Source organism: Rutidosis leptorrhynchoides, chromosome 1 (assembly GCF_046630445.1).
Source record: "Rutidosis leptorrhynchoides isolate AG116_Rl617_1_P2 chromosome 1, CSIRO_AGI_Rlap_v1, whole genome shotgun sequence".
Lineage (NCBI taxonomy): Eukaryota > Viridiplantae > Streptophyta > Magnoliopsida > Asterales > Asteraceae > Rutidosis > Rutidosis leptorrhynchoides.
The window spans coordinates 498582794-498607489 of record NC_092333.1 but is presented as its reverse complement, the minus strand read 5'-3'; the positions used below and the strand labels follow the sequence as shown (position 1 = coordinate 498607489).

General features: G+C 34.1%; 2 protein-coding genes across 3 annotated transcripts in view; both read left to right on the top strand.

Annotated features, from left to right (window-relative positions):
- The window catches only part of LOC139886627 (TMV resistance protein N-like), a 104218-nt gene extending 80141 nt beyond the window's left edge, over positions 1–24077 (top strand). Inside the window, exons 5-8 of the mRNA XM_071870550.1 lie at positions 22039–22058; positions 22178–22495; positions 22592–23209; positions 23344–24077. Of these exons, the coding sequence (XP_071726651.1) occupies positions 22039–22058; positions 22178–22495; positions 22592–23209; positions 23344–23787 (1400 nt within the window). The 3' untranslated portion in view covers positions 23788–24077. The remainder of the gene's footprint in view (positions 1–22038; positions 22059–22177; positions 22496–22591; positions 23210–23343) is intronic.
- Positions 19900–21739, top strand: LOC139875746 (TMV resistance protein N-like). Of its 2 annotated transcripts, XM_071863056.1 has the most exons (3): positions 19900–20103; positions 20236–20727; positions 20857–21739. In XM_071863056.1, the coding sequence occupies exons 1-3, from the start codon at positions 20048–20050 to the stop codon at positions 21377–21379; spliced, it is 1071 nt and encodes a 356-aa protein (XP_071719157.1). In that variant the 5' UTR covers positions 19900–20047; the 3' UTR covers positions 21380–21739. The 2 variants fall into 2 exon arrangements, with proteins under 2 accessions (XP_071719157.1, XP_071719154.1); XM_071863053.1 differs by having other exon boundaries at positions 19900–20727.
- Positions 24078–24696: the final 619 nt, after the last annotated feature.

The window sequence follows — 24696 nt, the reverse complement described above, 5'->3', positions numbered from 1 at the left end:
AATACCAATCTCTATTATCTCTGATAGGGATGGCAGATTTATTTCAAGATTCTGGCAGACATTACAGCAAGCATTAGGAACTCGTCTAGACATGAGTACTGCCTATCATCCACAAACTGATGGGCAGAGCGAAAGGACGATACAAACGCTTGAAGACATGCTACGAGCATGTGTTATTGATTTCGGAACCAGTTGGGATCGACATCTACCGTTAGCAGAATTTTCCTACAATAACAGCTACCATTCAAGCATTGAGATGGCGCCGTTTGAAGCACTTTATGGTAGAAAGTGTAGGTCTCCGATTTGTTGGAGTGAAGTGGGGGATAGACAGATTACGGGTCCGGAGATTATACAAGAAACTACCGAGAAGATCATCCAAATTCAACAACGGTTGAAAACCGCCCAAAGTCGACAAAAGAGCTACGCTGACATTAAAAGAAAAGATATAGAATTTGAAATTGGAGAGATGGTCATGCTTAAAGTTGCACCTTGGAAAGGCGTTGTTCGATTTGGTAAACGAGGGAAATTAAATCCAAGGTATATTGGACCATTCAAGATTATTGATCGTGTCGGACCAGTAGCTTACCGACTAGAGTTACCTCAACAACTCGCGGCTGTACATAACACTTTCCACGTCTCGAATTTGAAGAAATGTTTTGCTAAAGAAGATCTCACTATTCCGTTAGATGAAATCCAAATCAACGAAAAACTTCAATTCATCGAAGAACCCGTCAAAATAATGGATCGTGAGGTTAAAAGACTTAAGCAAAACAAGATACCAATTGTTAAGGTTCGATGGAATGCTCGTAGAGGACTCGAGTTCACCTGGGAGCATGAAGATCAGATGAAGAAGAAATACCCGCATCTATTTCCAGAAGATTCGTCAACACCTTCAACAGCTTAAAATTTTGGGACAAAATTTATTTAACGGGTAGGTACTGTAGTGACCCGAACTTTTCCATGTTTATATATATTAATTGAGATTGATATTTACATGATTAAATGTTTCCAACATGTTAAGCAATCAAACTTGTTAAGACTTGATTAATTGAAATATGTTTCATATAGATAATTGACCACCCAAGTTGACCGGTGATTCACGAACGTTAAAACTTGTAAAAACTATATGATGACATATATATGGATATATATATATATAGTTAACATGATACTATGATAAGTAAACATATCATTAAGTATATTAACAATGAACTACATATGTAAAAACAAGACTACTAACTTAATGATTTTTAAACGAGACATATATGTAACGATTATCGTTGTAAAGACATTTAATGTATATATATCATATTAAGAGATATTCATACATGATAATATCATGATAATATAATAATTTAAAATCTCATTTGATATTATAAACATTGGGTTAACAACATTTAACAAGATCGTTAACCTAAAGGTTTCAAAACAACACTTACATGTAACGACTAACGATGACTTAACGACTCAGTTAAAATGTATATACATGTAGTGTTTTAATATGTATTTATTCACTTTTTAAAGACTTCAATACACTTATCAAAATACTTCTACTTAACAAAAATGCTTACAATTACATCCTCGTTCAGTTTCATCAACAATTCTACTCGTATGCACCCGTATTCGTACTCGTACAATACACAGCTTTTAGATGTATGTACTATTGGTATATACACTCCAATGATCAGATCTTAGCAGCCCATGTGAGTCACCTAACACATGTGGGAACCATCATTTGGCAACTAGCATGAAATATCTCATAAAATTACAAAAATATGAGTAATCATTCATGACTTATTTACATGAAAACAAAATTACATATCCTTTATATCTAATCCATACACCAACGACCAAAAACACCTACAAACACTTTCATTCTTCAATTTTCTTCATCTAATTGATCTCTCTCAAGTTCTATCTTCAAGTTCTAAGTGTTCTTCATAAATTCCAAAAGTTCTAGTTTCATAAAATCAAGAATACTTTCAAGTTTGCTAGCTCACTTCCAATCTTGTAAGGTGATCATCCAACCTCAAGAAATCTTTGTTTCTTACAGTAGGTTATCATTCTAATACAAGGTAATAATCATATTCAAACTTTGGTTCAATTTCTATAACTATAACAATCTTATTTCAAGTGATGATCTTACTTGAACTTGTTTTCGTGTCATGATTTTGCTTCAAGAACTTCGAGCCATCCAAGGATCCATTGAAGCTAGATCCATTTTTCTCTTTTCCAGTAGGTTTATCCAAGGAACTTAAGGTAGTAATAATGTTCATAACATCATTCGATTCATACATATAAAGCTATCTTATTCGAAGGTTTAAACTTGTAATCACTAGAACATAGTTTAGTTAATTCTAAACTTGTTCGCAAACAAAAGTTAATCCCTCTAACTTGACTTTTAAAATCAACTAAACACATGTTCTATATCTATATGATATGCTAACTTAATGATTTAAAAACTGAAAACACGAAAAACACCGTAAAACCGGATTTACGTTGTCGTAGTAACACCGCGGGCTGTTTTGGGTTAGTTAATTAAAAACTATGATAAACTTTGATTTAAAAGTTGTTATTCTGAGAAAATGATTTTTATTATGAACATGAAACTATATCCAAAAATTATGGTTAAACTCAAAGTGGAAGTATGTTTTCTAAAATGGTCATCTAGACGTCGTTCTTTCGACTGAAATGACTACCTTTACAAAAACGACTTGTAACTTATTTTTCCGACTATAAACCTATACTTTTTCTGTTTAGATTCATAAAATAGAGTTCAATATGAAACCATAGCAATTTGATTCACTCAAAACGGATTTAAAATGAAGAAGTTATGGGTAAAACAAGATTGGATAATTTTTCTCATTTTAGCTACGTGAAAATTGGTAACAAATCTATTCCAACCATAACTTAATCAACTTGTATTGTATATTATGTAATCTTGAGATACCATAGACACGTATACAATGTTTCGACCTATCATGTCGACACATCTATATATATTTCGGAACAACCATAGACACTCTATATGTGAATGTTGGAGTTAGCTATACAGGGTTGAGGTTGATTCCAAAATATATATAGTTTGAGTTGTGATCAATACTGAGATACGTATACACTGGGTCGTGGATTGATTCAAGATAATATTTATCGATTTATTTCTGTACATCTAACTGTGGACAACTAGTTGTAGGTTACTAACGAGGACAGCTGACTTAATAAACTTAAAACATCAAAATATATTAAAAGTGTTGTAAATATATTTTGAACATACTTTGATATATATGTATATATTGTTATAGGTTCGTGAATCAACCAGTGGCCAAGTCTTACTTCCGGACGAAGTAAAAATCTGTGAAAGTGAGTTATAGTCCCACTTTTAAAATCTAATATTTTTGGGATGAGAATACATGCAGGTTTTATAAATGATTTACAAAATAGACACAAGTACGTGAAACTACATTCTATGGTTGAATTATCGAAATCGAATATGCCCCTTTTTATTAAGTCTGGTAATCTAAGAATTAGGGAACAGACACCCTAATTGACACGAATCCTAAAGATAGATCTATTGGGCCTAACAAACCCCATCCAAAGTACCGGATGCTTTAGTACTTCGAAATTTATATCATATCCGAAGGGTGTCCCGGAATGATGGGGATATTCTTATATATGCATCTTGTTAATGTCGGTTACCAGGTGTTCACCATATGAATGATTTTTATCTCTATGTATGGGATGTGTATTGAAATATGAAATCTTGTGGTCTATTGTTACGATTTGATATATATAGGTTAAACCTATAACTCACCAACATTTTTGTTGACGTTTAAAGCATGTTTATTCTCAGGTGAATATTAAGAGCTTCCGCTGTTGCATACTAAAATAAGGACAAGATTTGGAGTCCATGTTTGTATGATATTGTGTAAAAACTGCATTCAAGAAACTGATTTCGATGTAACATATTTGTATTGTAAACCATTATGTAATGGTCGTGTGTAAATAGGATATTTTAGATTATCATTATTTGATAATCTACATAAAGCTTTTTAAACCTTTATTTATGAAATAAAGGTTATGGTTTGTTTTAAAAATGAATGCAGTCTTTGAAAAACGTCTCATATAGAGGTCAAAACCTCGCAACGAAATCAATTAATATGGAACGTTTTTAATCAATAAGAACGGGACATTTCAGATAGGGTATATGATATGCATGTCATTGGAAAGCTAGCGAAAAATTAAGAACTTTTCATTTAGATATCGAATGGTTTCGATGAACGGATTTGAAGTTATAGTCAACTGAATTTTAGTATTATTGTTAAAATGATTATTATTACTATCGTCGTTATTATTTTAATAGAAATATCATTGTTATTATAAAATATCATTATTACTATTATGTTAGTATTATCATTTTATCATAATAACATTTTTAGTAAATATAAATATTGTTATTTTTTTATAGAATAATAATAATTATTATTACAAAATAATACAACTTTTACTTATTATTATTATGATCAATATTATTTTATCAAATAAATAGGGGATACAAAGATATTTTTCACCACGCGTAATATAATTACATTAATAATACTTACAACTATAGTTTTAAGATATTAAGTGAACTTTATAAATTTTACTACTTAAGATATATAAAAGTATATTTTATCATATATAAACGTTAATATAAATTTTTATTAATAAATGACTTTTATTATTATAAAATCTAATAAATATATTTAAATATATAAAACGACTATAGTTAAGTTATATAATAAACACGTATAAATTTTAGAAGTCATTTTGGGTCAAGTTGACTTTTGTTGACTTTTGCATATTAGTCTCGAGCATTAGGATTGTGGTACACTATGACTTGACCAAAAATTGTTAGACAAATATTGACCAACATATAAATATATATAATTAATATAGGTTCGTGAATCCGAGGCCAACCTTGCACTTGTTAAATGACGTTATATGTATTTTTACTACGAAATACAGTATGATGAGTTTCATTTGCTCCCTTTTATATATATTTTTGGGACTGAGAATGAAATGTCCCGTTCTTATTGATTAAAAACGTTCCATATTAATTGATTTCGTTGCGAGGTTTTGACCTCTATATGAGACGTTTTTCAAAGACTGCATTCATTTTAAAACAAACCATAACCTTTATTTCATCAATAAAGGTTTAAAAAGCTTTACGTAGATTATCAAATAATGATAATCTAAAATATCCTGTTTACACACGACCATTACATAATGGTTTACAATACAAATATGTTACAATAAAATAAGTTTCTTGAATGCAGTTTTTTTACACAATATCATACAAACATGGACTCCAAATCTCGTCCTTATTTAAGTATGCGACAGCGGAAGCTCTTAATAATCACCTGAGAATAAACATGCTTAAAACGTCAACAAAAATGTTGGTGAGTTATAGGTTTAACCTATATATATCAAATCATAATAATAGACCACAAGATTTCATATTTCAATACACATCCCATACATAGAGATAAAAGTCATTCATATGGTGAACACCTGGTAACCGACATTAACAAGATGCATATATAAGAATATCCCCATCATTTCGGGACACCCTTCGGATATGATATAAATTTCGAAGTACTAAAGCATCCGGTACTTTGGATGGGGCTTGTTGGGCCCGATAGATCTATCTTTAGGATTCGCGTCAATTAGGGTGTCTGTTCCCTAATTCTTAGATTACCAGACTTAATAAAAAAGGGCATATTCGATTTCGATAATTCAACCATAGAATGTAGTTTCACGTACTTGTGTCTATTCTGTAAATCATTTATAAAACCTACATGTATTCTCATCCCAAAAATATTAGATTTTAAAAGTGGGACTATAACTCACTTTCACAGATTTTTACTTCGTCGGGAAGTAAGACTTGGCCACTGGTTGATTCACGAACCTATAACAATATATACATATATATCAAAGTATGTTCAAAATATATTTACAACACTTTTAATATATTTTGATGTTTTAAGTTTATTAAGTCAGATGTCCTCGTTAGTAACCTACAACTAGTTGTCCACAATTAGATGTACAGAAATAAATCGATAAATATTATCTTGAATCAATCCACGACCCAGTGTATACGTATCTCAGTATTGATCACAACTCAAACTATATATATTATGGAATCAACCTCAACCCTGTATAGCTAACTCCAACATTCACATATAGAGTGTCTATGGTTGTTCCGAAATATATATAGATGTGTCGACATGATAGGTCGAAACATTGTATACGTGTCTATGGTATCTCAAGATTACATAATATACAATACAAGTTGATTAAGTTATGGTTGGAATAGATTTGTTACCAATTTTCACGTAGCTAAAATGAGAAAAATTATCCAATCTTGTTTTACCCATAACTTCTTCATTTTAAATCCGTTTTGAGTGAATCAAATTGCTATGGTTTCATATTGAACTCTATTTTATGAATCTAAATAGAAAAAGTATAGGTTTATAGTCGGAAAAATAAGTTACAAGTCGTTTTTGTAAAGGTAGTCATTTCAGTCGAAAGAACGACGTCTAGATGACCATTTTAGAAAACATACTTCCACTTTGAGTTTAACCATAATTTTTGGATATAGTTTCATGTTCATAATAAAAATCATTTTCTCAGAATAACAACTTTTAAATCAAAGTTTATCATAGTTTTTAATTAACTAATCCAAAACAGCCCGCGGTGTTACTACGACGGCGTAAATCCGGTTTTACGGTGTTTTTCGTGTTTCCAGGTTTTAAATCATTAAGTTAGCATATCATATAGATATAGAACATGTGTTTAGTTGATTTTAAAAGTTAAGTTAGAAGGATTAACTTTTGTTTGCGAACAAGTTTAGAATTAACTAAACTATGTTCTAGTGATTACAAGTTTAAACCTTCGAATAAGATAGCTTTATATGTATGAATCGAATGATGTTATGAACATCATTACTACCTTAAGTTCCTTGGATAAACCTACTGGAAAAGAGAAAAATGGATCTAGCTTCAACGGATCCTTGGATGGCCCGAAGTTCTTGAAGCAGAATCATGACACGAAAACAAGTTCAAGTAAGATCATCACTTGAAATAAGATTGTTATAGTTATAGAAATTGAACCAAAGTTTGAATATGATTATTACTTTGTATTAGAATGATAACCTACTGTAAAAAACAAAGATTTCTTGAGGTTGGATGATCACCTTACAAGATTGGAAGTGAGCTAGCAAACTTGAAAGTATTCTTGATTTTATGTAACTAGAACTTGTAGAATAAATGAAGAACACTTAGAACTTGAAGATAGAACTTGAGAGAGATCAATTAGATGAAGAAAATTGAAGAATGAAAGTGTTTGTAGGTGTTTTTGGTCGTTGGTGTATGGATTAGATATAAAGGATATGTAATTTTGTTTTCATGTAAATAAGTCATGAATGATTACTCATATTTTTGTAATTTTATGAGATATTTCATGCTAGTTGCCAAATGATGGTTCCCACATGTGTTAGGTGACTCACATGGGCTGCTAAGAGCTGATCATTGGAGTGTATATACCAATAGTACATACATCTAAAAGCTGTGTATTGTACGAGTACGAATACGGGTGCATACGAGTAGAATTGTTGATGAAACTGAACGAGGATGTAATTGTAAGCATTTTTGTTAAGTAGAAGTATTTTGATAAGTGTATTGAAGTCTTTCAAAAGTGTATAAATACATATTAAAACACTACATGTATATACATTTTAACTGAGTCGTTAAGTCATCGTTAGTCGTTACATGTAAGTGTTGTTTTGAAACCTTTAGGTTAACGATCTTGTTAAATATTGTTAACCCAATGTTTATAATATCAAATGAGATTTAAAATTATTATATTATCATGATATTATCATGTATGAATATCTCTTAATATGATATATATACATTAAATGTCTTTACAACGATAATCGTTACATATATGTCTCGTTTAAAAATCATTAAGTTATTAGTCTTGTTTTTACATATGTAGTTCATTGTTAATATACTTAATGATATGTTTACTTATCATAGTATCATGTTAACTATATATATATCCATATATATGTCATCATATAGTTTTTACAAGTTTTAACGTTCGTGAATCACCGGTCAACTTGGGTGGTCAATTGTTTATATGAAACATATTTCAATTAATCAAGTCTTAACAAGTTTGATTGCTTAACATGTTGGAAACATTTAATCATGTAAATATCAATCTCAATTAATATATATAAACATGGAAAAGTTCGGGTCACTACAGTACCTACCCGTTAAATAAATTTCGTCCCGAAATTTTAAGCTGTTGAAGGTGTTGACGAATCTTCTGGAAATAGATGCGGGTATTTCTTCTTCATCTGATCTTCACGCTCCCAGGTGAACTCGGGTCCTCTACGAGCATTCCATCGAACCTTAACAATTGGTATCTTGTTTTGCTTAAGTCTTTTAACCTCACGATCCATTATTTCGACGGGTTCTTCGATGAATTGAAGTTTTTCATTGATTTGGATTTCATCTAACGGAATAGTGAGATCTTCTTTAGCAAAACATTTCTTCAAATTCGAGACGTGGAAAGTGTTATGTACAGCCGCGAGTTGTTGAGGTAACTCAAGTCGGTAAGCTACTGGTCCGACACGATCAATAATCTTGAATGGTCCAATATACCTTGGATTTAATTTCCCTCGTTTACCAAATCGAACAATGCCTTTCCAAGGTGCAACTTTAAGCATGACCATCTCTCCAATTTCAAATTCTATATCTTTTCTTTTAATGTCAGCATAGCTCTTTTGTCGACTTTGGGCGGTTTTCAACCGTTGTTGAATTTGGATGATCTTCTCGGTAGTTTCTTGTATAATCTCCGGACCCGTAATCTGTCTATCCCCCACTTCACTCCAACAAATCGGAGACCTGTACTTTCTACCATAAAGTGCTTCAAACGGCGCCATCTCAATGCTTGAATGGTAGCTGTTGTTGTAGGAAAATTCTGCTAACGGTAGATGTCGATCCCAACTGTTTCCGAAATCAATAACACATTCTCGTAGCATGTCTTCAAGCGTTTGTATCGTCCTTTCGCTCTGCCCATCAGTTTGTGGATGATAGGCAGTACTCATGCCTAGACGAGTTCCTAATGCTTGCTGTAATGTCTGCCAGAATCTTGAAATAAATCTACCATCCCTATCAGAGATAATAGAGATTGGTATTCCATGTCTGGAGACGACTTCCTTCAAATACAGTCGTGCTAACTTCTCCATCTTGTCATCTTCTCTTATTGGCAGGAAGTGTGTTGATTTGGTGAGACGATCAACTATTACCCAAATAGTATCAAAACCACTTGCAGTCCTTGGCAATTTAGTGATGAAATCCATGGTAATGTTTTCCCATTTCCATTCTGGGATTTCGGGTTGTTGAAGTAGACCTGATGGTTTCTGATGCTCAGCTTTGACCTTAGAACACGTCAAACATTCTCCTACGTATTTAGCAACATCGGCTTTCATACCCGGCCACCAAAAATGTTTCTTGAGATCCTTGTACATCTTCCCCGTTCCAGGATGTATTGAGTATCTGGTTTTATGAGCTTCTCTAAGTACCATTTCTCTCATATCTCCAAATTTTGGTACCCAAATCCTTTCAGCCCTATACCGGGTTCCGTCTTCCTGAATATTAAGATGCTTCTCCGATCCTTTGGGTATTTCATCCTTTAAATTTCCCTCTTTTAAAACTCCTTGTTGTGCCTCCTTTATTTGAGTAGTAAGGTTATTATGAATCATTATATTCATAGATTTTACTCGAATGGGTTCTCTGTCCTTCCTGCTCAAGGCATCGGCTACCACATTTGCCTTCCCCGGGTGGTAACGAATCTCAAAGTCGTAATCATTCAACAATTCAATCCACCTACGCTGCCTCATATTCAGTTGTTTCTGATTAAATATGTGTTGAAGACTTTTGTGGTCGGTATATATAATACTTTTGACCCCATATAAGTAGTGCCTCCAAGTCTTTAATGCAAAAACAACCGCTCCTAATTCCAAATCATGCGTCGTATAATTTTGTTCGTGAATCTTCAATTGTCTAGACGCATAAGCAATCACCTTCGTTCGTTGCATTAATACACAACCAAGACCTTGCTTTGATGCATCACAATAAATCACAAAATCATCATTCCCTTCAGGCAATGACAATATAGGTGCCGTAGTTAGCTTTTTCTTCAATAACTGAAACGCTTTCTCTTGTTCATCATTCCATTCAAATTTCTTCCCTTTATGCGTTAATGCAGTCAAGGGTTTTGCTATTCTGGAAAAGTCTTGGATGAACCTTCTGTAGTAACCAGCTAGTCCTAAAAACTGGCGTATGTGTTTCGGAGTTTTCGGGGTTTCCCACTTTTCAACAGTTTCTATCTTTGCCGGATCCACCTTAATACCTTCTTTGTTCACTATGTGACCGAGGAATTGAACTTCTTCCAACCAAAATGCACACTTTGAAAACTTAGCGTACAATTCTTCCTTCCTCAATACTTCTAACACCTTTCTCAAATGTTCACCGTGTTCTTGGTCATTCTTTGAGTAAATAAGTATGTCATCAATGAAAACAATGACAAACTTGTCAAGGTATGGTCCACACACTCGGTTCATAAGGTCCATGAACACAGCTGGTGCATTAGTTAAACCAAACGGCATGACCATAAACTCGTAATGACCGTAACGTGTTCTGAAAGCAGTCTTTGGAATATCATCTTCTTTCACCCGCATTTGATGATACCCAGAACGTAAGTCAATCTTTGAATAAACAGACGAGCCTTGTAGTTGATCAAATAAGTCGTCGATTCTCGGTAGTGGGTAGCGGTTCTTGATGGTAAGTTTGTTCAACTCTCGGTAGTCGATACACAACCTGAATGTACCATCTTTCTTCTTGACAAACAAAACAGGAGCTCCCCACGGTGATGTGCTTGGTCGAATGAAACCACGCTCTAAAAGTTCTTGTAATTGGCTTTGCAGTTCTTTCATCTCGCTGGGTGCGAGTCTGTTAGGAGCACGAGCTATTGGTGCAGCTCCTGGTACAAGATCTATTTGAAATTCAACAGATCGATGTGGGGGTAATCCCGATAATTCTTTCGGAAATACATCGGGAAATTCTTTTGCAATGGGAACATCATTGATGCTCTTTTCTTCAGTTTGTACTTTCTCGACGTGTGCTAGAACAACATAGCAACCTTTTCTTATTAGTTTTTGTGCCTTCAAATTACTAATAAGATGTAGCTTCGTGTTGCCCTTTTCTCCGTACACCATTAAGGGTTTTCCTTTTTCTCGTATAATGCGAATTGCATTTTTGTAACAAACGATCTCCGCTTTCACTTCTTTCAACCAGTCCATACCGATTATCACATCAAAACTCCCTAACTCTACTGGTATCAAATCAATCTTAAATGTTTCGCTAACCAGTTTAATTTCTCGATTCCGACATATATTATCTGCTGAAATTAATTTACCATTTGCTAATTCGAGTAAAAATTTACTATCCAAAGGCGTCAATGGACAACTTAATTTAGCACAAAAATCTCTACTCATATAGCTTCTATCCGCACCCGAATCAAATAAAACGTAAGCAGATTTATTATCAATAAGAAACGTACCCGTAACAAGCTCCGGGTCTTCCTGTGCCTCTGCCGCATTAATATTGAAAACTCTTCCGCGGCCTTATCCATTCGTGTTCTCCTGGTTCGGGCAATTTCTAATAATGTGGCCTGGTTTTCCACATTTATAACAAACTACATTGGCATAACTTGCTCCGACACTACTTGCTCCGCCATTACTCGTTCCGACACCATTTGTTCCTTTCGTTCTATTAACCCCTGGTCCGTAGACCTCACACTTCGCCGCGCAATGACCATTTCTTTTACACTTGTTGCAAAATTTGGTACAGAACCCCGAGTGATACTTTTCACACCTTTGGCATAGCTGCTTCTGATTGTTGTTGTTGTTGCGGTTATTATTGTTGTTGGGATGATTGTTGTAGTTGCTGTTGTTGTTGTTGTTGTTGTTGGGCCGTTTGTTGTAGTTGCGATTGATGTTGCGATTGTTGGGATAATTGTTGCGATTATTGTTGTAATTGCTGTTGTTGTTGTATTGGTGATTCTTATCACCGTTTTCCTCCCACTTTCTTTTGACTTGCTTCACATTGGCCTCTTCAGCAGTCTGTTCTTTAATTCTTTCTTCAATCTGGTTCACTAGTTTGTGAGCCATTCTACATGCCTGTTGTATAGAGGCGGGCTCGTGTGAACTTATATCTTCTTGGATTCTTTCCGGTAATCCTTTCACAAACGCGTCGATCTTCTCTTCCTCATCTTCGAATGCTCCCGGACACAATAGGCACAATTCTGTGAATCGTCTTTCGTACGTGGTAATATCAAATCCTTGGGTTCGTAACCCTCTAAGTTCTGTCTTGAGCTTATTGACCTCGGTTCTGGGACGGTACTTCTCGTTCATCAAGTGCTTGAATGCTGACCACGGTAGTGCGTACGCATCGTCTTGTCCCACTTGCTCTAGATAGGTATTCCACCATGTTAACGCAGAACCTGTGAAGGTATGCGTAGCGTACTTCACTTTGTCCTCTTCAGTACACTTACTTATGGCAAACACCGATTCGACCTTCTCGGTCCACCGTTTCAATCCGATCGGTCCTTCGGTTCCATCAAATTCCAAAGGTTTGCATGCAGTGAATTCTTTGTAGGTGCATCCTACACGATTTCCTGTACTGCTAGATCCAAGGTTATTGTTGGTATGTAGCGCAGCCTGTACTGCGGCTATGTTTGAAGCTAGAAAAGTACGGAATTCCTCTTCATTCATATTCACGGTGTGTCGAGTAGTCGGTGCCATTTCCTTCAAAATAGTCAAATGGAACAAGTTAATCATACAGAATATTAAGAGTAGTTAATAGTATTTCGTAGCATAATATGAACTCATTTATAAAAGCTTTTTCTTCATATTAGCATTTTATAAGTTTAAATTCGGGTAGTACCTACCCGTTAAGTTCATACTTAGTAGCTAATATACAATTCAACTACTACAATTCTATATGAAAAACTGATTATAATAATATTTCGCATTCAAACTTTTTCACAATATTTTACAAACTTACAATACCGCTTATTTTACATATAGCATGAAATATAGCACACAATAAATTTGATACAAGATGGTTGTGAAGATAATTCTAGCTAGTACACAATTCGTTCAGCAAAGGCAATAAAGACACGTAATTCATACGTCCAGAAACAAGTCATGCATTCTGGTTTTACTAGGATTACTTCCCATCCTTGGTCTTGTGGAACATAACCGTTATGGCCGTTGATAAGACAGCGTGTTGTAACGTCGTCAAAAGGACGAGGGTTACGTAATGTCCAACAGTCCCGTAACAATCTAAAAACCTCATTTCTTACCCCAATTACCGACTCCGTCACTTGTGGAAACGTTTTGTTTAATAGTTGTAGCCCGATGTTCTTGTTCTCACTTTGGTGAGAAGCGAACATTACTAATCCGTAAGCATAACATGCTTCTTTATGTTGCATGTTAGCCGCTTTTTCTAAATCACGAAGTCCAATATTCGGATATTTTGAGTCAAAATAATTTCTTAACCCATTGCGTAAAATAGCATTTGGGTTCCCCGCAATATATGCGTCAAAGTAAACACATCGTAACTTATGGATTTCCCAATGTGATATCCCCCATCTTTCGAACGAAAGCCTTTTATAAACCAAGGCATTCTTGGAACGTTCTTCGAATGTCTTACAAACTGATCTCGCCTTAAATAGTTGTGCCGAGGAATTCTGACCGACTCTAGACAAGATTTCATCAATCATGTCTCCGGGTAGGTCTCTTAAAATATTGGGTTGTCTATCCATTTTGTGTTTTTATACTATAAAATAGACAAGAGTTAGATTCATAAAAAAAATACTTATTAATACAAGCAATTTTTACATATATCATAAAGCATAAGCACACTATATTACATATATTACACCACACGAATACAACTATCTTATTCCTACTCGCTCGTTTCTTCTTGTTCGGTTTTGGTTCGTTTTGCCAAGTTTCTAGGGATATATGATGTTCCCCTAATACGAGCCGTCGTTGTCCACATTGGTTTAGAAAAACCTGGTGGTTTAGAGGTTCCCGGGTCATTGTTACAACTTAAGGACTTCGGGGGTTGACGATACATATAAAGTTCATCGGGGTTGGAATTAGATTTCTCTATTTTTATGCCCTTTCCCTTATTATTTTCTTTTGCCTTTTTAAATTCAGTTGGGGTAATTTCTATAACATCATCGGAATTCTCGTCGGAATCCGATTCATCGGAGAATTGGTAATCCTCCCAATATTTTGCTTCCTTGGCGGAAACACCATTGACCATAATTAACCTTGGTCGGTTGGTTGAGGATTTTCTTTTACTTAACCGTTTTATTATTTCCCCCACCGGTTCTATTTCTTCATCCGGTTCCGATTCTTCTTCCGGTTCCGATTCTTCTTCCGGTTCCGACTCTTCTTCCGGTTCCTCTTCGGGAACTTGTGAATCAGTCCACGAATCATTCCAATTTACATTTGACTCTTCATTATTATTAGGTGAGTCAATGGGACTTGTTCTAGAGGTAGACATCTATCACATAATATCAAACGCGTTAAGAGATTAATATATCACATAATATTCACATGTTAAAAATATATAGTTTCCAACAAAATTTGTTAAGCAATCATTTTTCAAGTAAACACGGTCGAAGTCCAGACTCACTAATGCATCCTAACAAACTCGATAAGACACACTAATGCAAAATTCTGGTTCTCTAAGACCAACGCTCGGATACCAACTGAAATGTCCCGTTCTTATTGATTAAAAACGTTCCATATTAATTGATTTCGTTGCGAGGTTTTGACCTCTATATGAGACGTTTTTCAAAGACTGCATTCATTTTAAAACAAACCATAACCTTTATTTCATCAATAAAGGTTTAAAAAGCTTTACGTAGATTATCAAATAATGATAATCTAAAATATCCTGTTTACACACGACCATTACATAATGGTTTACAATACAAATATGTTACAACAAAATAAGTTTCTTGAATGCAGTTTTTTTACACAATATCATACAAACATGGACTCCAAATCTCGTCCTTATTTAAGTATGCGACAGCGGAAGCTCTTAATAATCACCTGAGAATAAACATGCTTAAAATGTCAACAAAAATGTTGGTGAGTTATAGGTTTAACCTATATATATCAATCATAATAATAGACCACAAGATTTCATATTTCAATACACATCCCATACATAGAGATAAAAATCATTCATATGGTGAACACCTGGTAACCGACATTAACAAGATGCATATATAAGAATATCCCCATCATTCCGGACACCCTTCGGATATGATATAAATTTCGAAGTACTAAAGCATCCGGTACTTTGTATGGGGTTTGTTAGACCCAATAGATCTATCTTTAGGATTCGCGTCAATTAGGGTGTCTGTTCCCTAATTCTTAGATTACCAGACTTAATAAAAAGGGGCATATTCGATTTCGATAAGTCAACCATAGAATGTAGTTTCACGTACTTGTGTCTATTCTGTAAATCATTTATAAAACCTGCATGTATTCTCATCCCAAAAATATTAGATTTTAAAAGTGGGACTATAACTCACTTTCACAGATTTTTACTTCGTCGGGAAGTAAGACTTGGCCACTGGTTGATTCACGAACCTATAACAATATATACATATATATCAAAGTATGTTCAAAATATATTTACAACACTTTTAATATATTTTGATGTTTTAAGTTTATTAAGTCAGCTGTCCTCGTTAGTAACCTACAACTAGTTGTCCACAATTAGATGTACAGAAATAAATCGATAAATATTATCTTGAATCAATCCACGACCCAGTGTATACGTATCTCAGTATTGATCACAACTCAAACTATATATATTATGGAATCAACCTCAACCCTGTATAGCTAACTCCAACATTCACATATAGAGTGTCTATGGTTGTTCCGAAATATATATAGATGTGTCGACATGATAGGTCGAAACATTGTATACGTGTCTATGGTATCTCAAGATTACATAATATACAATACAAGTTGATTAAGTTATGGTTGGAATAGATTTGTTACCAATTTTCACGTAGCTAAAATGAGAAAAATTATCCAATCTTGTTTTACCCATAACTTCTTCATTTTAAATCCGTTTTGAGTGAATCAAATTGCTATGGTTTCATATTGAACTCTATTTTATGAATCTAAATAGAAAAAGTATAGGTTTATAGTCGGAAAAATAAGTTACAAGTCGTTTTTGTAAAGGTAGTCATTTCAGTCGAAAGAACGACGTCTAGATGACCATTTTAGAAAACATACTTCCACTTTGAGTTTAACCATAATTTTTGGATATAGTTTCATGTTCATAATAAAAATCATTTTCTCAGAATAACAACTTTTAAATCAAAGTTTATCATAGTTTTTAATTAACTAATCCAAAACAGCCCGCGGTGTTACTACGACGGCGTAAATCCGGTTTTACGGTGTTTTTCGTGTTTCCAGGTTTTAAATCATTAAGTTAGCATATCATATAGATATAGAACATGTGTTTAGTTGATTTTAAAAGTCAAGTTAGAAGGATTAACTTTTGTTTGCGAACAAGTTTAGAATTAACTAAACTATGTTCTAGTGATTACAAGTTTAAACCTTCGAATAAGATAGCTTTATATGTATGAATCGAATGATGTTATGAACATCATTACTACCTTAAGTTCCTTGGATAAACCTACTGGAAAAGAGAAAAATGGATCTAGCTTCAACGGATCCTTGGATGGCCCGAAGTTCTTGAAGCAGAATCATGACACGAAAACAAGTTCAAGTAAGATCATCACTTGAAATAAGATTGTTATAGTTATAGAAATTGAACCAAAGTTTGAATATGATTATTACCTTGTATTAGAATGATAACCTACTGTAAGAAACAAAGATTTCTTGAGGTTGGATGATCACCTTACAAGATTGGAAGTGAGCTAGCAAACTTGAAAGTATTCTTGATTTTATGTAACTAGAACTTGTAGAATAAATGAAGAACACTTAGAACTTGAAGATAGAACTTGAGAGAGATCAATTAGATGAAGAAAATTGAAGAATGAAAGTGTTTGTAGGTGTTTTTGGTCGTTGGTGTATGGATTAGATATAAAGGATATGTAATTTTGTTTTCATGTAAATAAGTCATGAATGATTACTCATATTTTTGTAATTTTATGAGATATTTCATGCTAGTTGCCAAATGATGGTTCCCACATGTGTTAGGTGACTCACATGGGCTGCTAAGAGCTGATCATTGGAGTGTATATACCAATAGTACATACATCTAAAAGCTGTGTATTGTACGAGTACGAATACGGGTGCATACGAGTAGAATTGTTGATGAAACTGAACGAGGATGTAATTGTAAGCATTTTTGTTAAGTAGAAGTATTTTGATAAGTGTATTGAAGTCTTTCAAAAGTGTATAAATACATATTAAAACACTACATGTATATACATTTTAACTGAGTCGTTAAGTCATCGTTAGTCGTTACATGTAAGTGTTGTTTTGAAACCTTTAGGTTAACGATCTTGTTAAATGTTGTTAACCCAATGTTTATAATATCAAATGAGATTTAAAATTATTATATTATCATGATATTATCATGTATGAATATCTCTTAATATGATATATATACATTAAATGTCTTTACAACGATAATCGTTACATATATGTCTCGTTTAAAAATCATTAAGTTATTAGTCTTGTTTTTACATATGTAGTTCATTGTTAATATACTTAATGATATGTTTACTTATCATAGTATCATGTTAACTATATATATATATCCATATATATGTCATCATATAGTTTTTACAAGTTTTAACGTTCGTGAATCACCGGTCAACTTGGGTGGTCAATTGTTTATATGAAACATATTTTAATTAATCAAGTCTTAACAAGTTTGATTGCTTAACATGTTGGAAACATTTAATCATGTAAATATCAATCTCAATTAATATATATAAACATGGAAAAGTTCGGGTCACTACAGAGAATACATGCCCTGTTTTTTTATAAATGTTTTACGAAATAGGCACAAGTACTAAAACTAATTCTACGTGGGTTTAAACCAGAAATATACCCTTAGCTTGGTAACATTAAACTACTTGTCTATGTACGGTAGACGCGAATCCTAAAGATAGATCTATTGGGCCTGACAAACCCCATCCTGACTATGGGATGCTTTAGTACTTCGAGGTTATTTTAAACACACCTGATCTGGTGTACTTCAGAGGGTAAAACATGAACGTTAAGGCTTGTTACCGGGTGCCTACAATTTACAGAATACTCTTATACACTTGCGAGTGTACATATATTTATAAACGGAAATCTTTTGGTCTATTAATATATTGAAATGATTGTTATGATAAACCTATGAACTCACCAACCTTTTGGTTGACACTTTAAAGCATGTTTATTCTCAGGTATAAAAGAAATCTTCCGCTGTGCATTAGCTCATTTTAAGGATATTACTTGGAGTCATTCATGGCATATTTTGAAAGACGTTGCATTCGAGTCATTGAGTTCATCAAGATTATTATTATGTCAATTGTAGTTGGATGTATTATGAAATTGTGTGCATGCCGTCAACTTTCGTTGTAAAGAAAGTTTGTCTTTTAAAAACGAATGCAATGTTTGTAAAATGTATCATATAGAGGTCAAAATACCTCGCGATGTAATCAACTATTGTGAATCGTTTATAATGTATATGAACGGGTCCTTTCAATTGTGAATCAATTAACCATAGTGACCGCATCTAAACGTCAACAGTTGAAATAAAATCAAATGAAAATGCGGCTTGGCGCATTGTAAAAAAATGCGACGCATTTTGACCTTGACACGATTTCAACCCATTTTGACACTTTCTCAAAGCACAAGTTAAATCACATATCTAATGCTCAACTTTCCTGACCTTTTTCATACACAAAAAAACTTTACCATAACAAGCTTTAGCGTATCATTCCCTCATTTCATTTCATACAAACTTCCTCAACATAAACTTGGCCAACACGACCATTAGTACCCAAATATAATCATACCATTTAATTTAACAATTTTTTTTCATACATAACACTTCACTTTTTTTTTTTGTACATCAGTTTGGGATCACCCAGGAGACTTAACCACACACACGTTCATTTCCCGTAATTTCATAACCTGCCCCCAACTACCGCCCTGGAGGAACCCGGACCAATCCGAGGGCATGGCCGGTAAACCCCTCCCCAATGACCACACACTAAGTGAAAGGCGACCTAAGTGGATACTTCAGGTCAGGGATAACACTTAGACTCATATCTTCCAACCACAACTACATCATGAACCAAGTGTTTAGGATATCAATCCATTTTTATTGTTGTATTAGGATTTCAATCTTTCATCATGTTCTATTGTTTTTTGGTTTAGGCTTCTAAAGCCTCTCCCACTGTATTTTTCTCTTGGTAATCTTTATTCCTTTGATGAAGTTATCATTATTAATTTAAGTTTTTTTCGCCTTAAAAAAAAAATATGGTTGAAAATAAGAGCCAATGAATATCTTGTCAATTAAGTACTACGTACCAAGTAAAATTACAAGAATATGTGGTGCTGATTCATTTCATTTCATTTTTATGTATAAAACTGAATAATATCGTAGTATTATCTATTTCCAGGTTGTTTCCCACCGTACTATTTTTCAGAAAAGTTTCAAGTACATTTCCTCTCACTTTCCTTATATCCTTTTACTTAAATTGTCCGAGTAACTAAAGCATAAAATTAAAACATTACTCAAGCTTAATGGAATAAAATATCTTCCACCACTAGTTTTTAATTTTCCTTTTCGGAGAGAAAATCAGAACAACCTTTTGCTACATCCGCCAAATTCGTCGAAATCGGCAACTGTCAACGACGATGATGATGAATCGTCGGAGCTTCTCCGATCGTACAATACTCGGAAAAGAAGTAATGTATGTTTTATTCACTTTATTTTCCCATTATTTATTTAAGGTTCTTTTCTTTTTTGCTTTCGATAATTCTAAATTTATATCATCATCATCATCATCATCATCATTTTTGGTCCCTTGTTCTTCTTCTAAAAGGAAAAACGATCTCAGTTCTTCTTACGATGACGTTCACCTCTGTAAAAGGCCAAAGTATGATGTGTTTGTGAATTATTCGTTGGAAGATACCGGCAATAAGTTTGTAAGCCACCTGAAGGCAGCCCTGAAACGCAACATTTTTACCATATCTGACCACAACACTCTTCCAATAGGCCAAGATATGCGTTCTGAGCTTTTGAAAGCTATTGAAGAGTCTCATACCTATCTCGTTGTATTTTCCACTAATTACTCTCCTTCAGTTGAGTCTCTTGATGAGTTGGTTCTCATTATGGATTCCCTCCTCAATTTTAAGAACAGGAAAGTTATTCCGGTATTTTTGAATGTCGATCCGTCCGATGTTCGAAATATAAAAGGATGTTTTGAGGAAGCCTTCCGAGCGCACGAAGCCAACATAGATCCAAAGAGAGTTCACCAATGGAGAAAGGCCCTCAAAGAAGCAGGTCAAAGGTCCGGTCATCCTTTAAAAAATGGGTAAGCTAGCTAGCTAGTATTCATTTAATTTAATTTCTACAAGTATAAACAAAAAACAATATAATTGAAGATTAAATGCATATTGTTGTTTCTGTTAAGCTTTAATGTATTATCTGTGAATTTTGGCAGTGATGATGAGGCAGCCTTCATACAGAACATCATTCAAGATCTCAAAAAGATTAAAATTCCATTGGAGCTATTTGATGCTCAACACGCTGTTGGGATTGAACCACGGGCACAAGCTATAATTTCAGCATTAAGGTTAGGTGACCTTGATTTTCACAATATTGTGGCGGTTTTTGGAATCAGCGGGTCTGGTAAAACAACTATTGTCCAAGCTGTGTTTGATAGAATTGTTGCAGAATTCGACTACTATTGTTTTATTAAGAACATCCATTTTTACAAGAACAAGGGTCCATTTTGGGAGGTTGAATTGCTGCGGGAGGTCCTTCGTGGTCTAACCGGAAATGATCCGACTCACGAAAATGTTGGAGCCCCTGAAATAAGAAGATTATTAGAGAGTGAAAAGACTCTTTTGGTGCTTGATGATGTTGAGAAGGTGGATGACTTGAAAGCACTAGGCCGGTTTACATTCTGCCTCATTAAGTTCAGGATCTGGAAGCAGCAGAGTAATTGTGACAACAAGAAATAAAGGGTCTCTTGGTAACCTACCATACACTTGTTATGATATGGAATTCTTGGATTGGGAGGAATCTTTTGAACTCTTTGTTGGATACGCATATGCTGAAGGCGACTATGTTGATGAGAAGTTCGTGGATGAAATAGTCTATCATGCTGGAGGGCTTCCGTTAGTTCTTGAGGTATGGGGTCTCCATTTTAAAGCTCATGAAAGGGGAGAATGGCCAAACCTATTGAAGATACTGAAAAAAATCCCTCTTGAAGATGTTCAACAGAAGCTTCGAATGAGCTATGATACACTTTCTGATGAAACCAAGAGTTTCTTTCTGGATATCGTTTGCTTCTTTGATGGATGGAAATGGAATTCAAAGTCATATGAAAATATCGAGGATGCATATACGGAAATGAATATTTATTATGTCATTAAGTATGAGCATTCAGTGTGCAAAATATTGCATGACGAAGATGAATTATTTTTCCCAGAGATTAAAATCAAACCCCTTGTTGATAGAGGTCTGGTTAAAATAGAATATGATTTTGAGAATGATGTTGAAGTATGGAGAGTGGTGATACATGAAGTGATTAGGGAAATGGGGAAAGAAGTGGTGCGCCAAGAAAACAAGAAAGAGCCTGGAAAACGTACACGATTGGTGGATGAAAGAGACGTGCTTCATGTACTGAAAAATAATTCGGTACGTACCCTCTCTCTCTATCGATCGATCTCTGCCTTCGTAAATTGTTTCCACCCAAAGTTTAATAGGAAATAGAAATAGATACTAGCTTAGTTTTTTACTTCTTTATTATTTACCAGGGAACAAGTTCTGTTGAAAGCATCAGCTTGAAAATTGACTACAACACGAGTGAAGAACAACAATCTATAAAAAACGTAATAGGTGCATTTAAAAAGATGAATAATTTGAGGTTCATTAAGTTAGTTGGAAACCTATCATTTAAATTCCAGATGTATCAACCTTGTTCCAATGATGACATGCCTTTATCTTTCAAACAATTGAAATACTTGGAATGGGAAGATTTCCCTTGGAGAAATATCAACAACTTTGATATGCCTAATGTGGTGGTTATCATGCTGAGGGGCAGCAGTTTGAAAATACTGTGGGATGGAATTAAGGTATGAAGATGTACTTTTTTAGATTTATCATCATCATATTATAATTTGAATTTGATTTGATACTTGATAATAATATATATGTTTTTGTGTATCTAGAATCTTAATCTTAAGAAGCTCAAGATTCTGGACGTTTCTTTTTCAACGTCATTAACCATGACCGGAAGTTTCATTGGACTCGAGAACCTTGAGGTACTTAACTTCTTTAATTGCCCGAATTTGAACGAGGTGGATAGCTCTATTATCTGTCTCGAGAAACTTCATACATTGAATCTTTCCTATTGCGAAAACATAAAGTCAATTCCAAATATTCCGCCAAGTATTAAAGTGATTATAGTGAGGAGTTGTACAAACCTAGTGAATTTTCCTTCAAACATGTCCGAGTTACAATCTCTGAGGATACTCGATCTCAATCGTTGCTCGAATCATGGATCTGAAGGTCTCATGATACACTCCAACGTGTCCAGTGAAATTGGAAACTTTGAGTCACTACAAAAGTTGTACCTTTCAGATAACAACTTCTGTAGCCTACCAGACAGCCTAAGCAAACTCTCGCAACTGGTTCACCTTGATATACATGGTTGTCATAAATTACGGTCTCTTCCACTTCTTCCATCAAAGTTGACATTGATTAACGCAAAACGCTGTTCGTCACTGGATGTTATGCCATTTGATCCGATTCGAAAGGCTAACGTTTTTCGTTCTAAATTGTTTGAGGTAAGTAATTAAGTACTCCTGCCCTTATTTTTCATTCTAAATATTTGAAGGATAATAACAATATATTGTGAATAATGCGGGCCCTTTCATGCAAGTATTTAACCCTGCTTATAAATACCACATGAACTCTACAGGAATCATTCATCGCTAAACCATTGTGGATCGATCTGACTTATACGATGGTTCCTGAAGTCTTTCAATATAAAGGAGATGAAGGACAAGTTTTATCTTTTGTTGCACCCAAAAGGAAAATTTATGGTGCGATTTTATATGCAGCAGCAAATGAATCTAACATTTTATTCTCTTTAGGACTGTGTAACAGAACGAAAGAAACAAGTTATGAATTTGAGATTTCTGATTACATTGGCACGAAAATCATATCCATCTGCTTACTTAATGAGACAACACTTGTGGTGGAAGCCGGTGATACTGTGGAAGTTATAGGTGATTATGATAAAAGTTATGGGTTCAGATTGATTTATGAAGGTGATGTAGTAGATTCAACAACATTAGCTATTCAGAATACAATTAATACTCTCATGAAAACATATCCCCAGTCCCACTCCCATCGGAGATGAATGAAGCTGCTAGTCGTATTGCTCAGGTAACTGACGAATTTGGTTTTTTCTCTATCCTACCCACAAATTATGGAAACACATCGCCTGTCTATTATGATTTTTTCTCATAGAATATCAGCAAACAAGCATCGATTGGATCTAAATTGTTATTGTCTTGAACTTGTGGATTGTAACGGATTATATATTACAGAGTACTTTTGTTTGGCCTGATAATAATAATGTAAAATGTCTTGTTTGTGTGGCTGATCTCGAATGTTGACAAGGTGTACATGTATGCCTTTTTTCTTTTACCAACTCCATATCATCTTCTTTCTCATTGTTGGACATGACTGAACATTGTATTTTGTTTATCGTTTGTGGACTGCACACACATGTGCAGTTGGACAAGGATGCTCTAATATGCTGGTTAACTATCATACTTTGACGATCTTCATTCTTTAACTTGACTTCACATAGTATATGTTATACCTCTACTTTGCACTTCATTCTCTATCTATAACTTCAAATGCAACCTGATTGAATGTATATATAAGTAGTCTTGTAAATTTGAAGGCTATTCAAATTCATTTTGTGTTGGCCTGTCTTTAATCCATTCGACAAAATTCATATAGATCCTGCTCAGAGAACTAATATGCTACTAGTAGTCTCCACTATCTTTGTTTATCCATACCATCTATAATGATTAATAATAACTTGTTTTGTTGCTTTAGGATTGAATCAAATAATAAATACACTACATAAATAAAAAGTTCAACTTTAAGTGCATATACTCATCAATACAGGATAGAGGTGGCGATTCACCCCCTTTACTTACAAAAATAGTTTATGTATAATCTCTGATGGGTCAAATGCTTAAATCTTCTCTATCTTCTCTATATATTAAAGCAGAGTGGATATTAATATTAATAT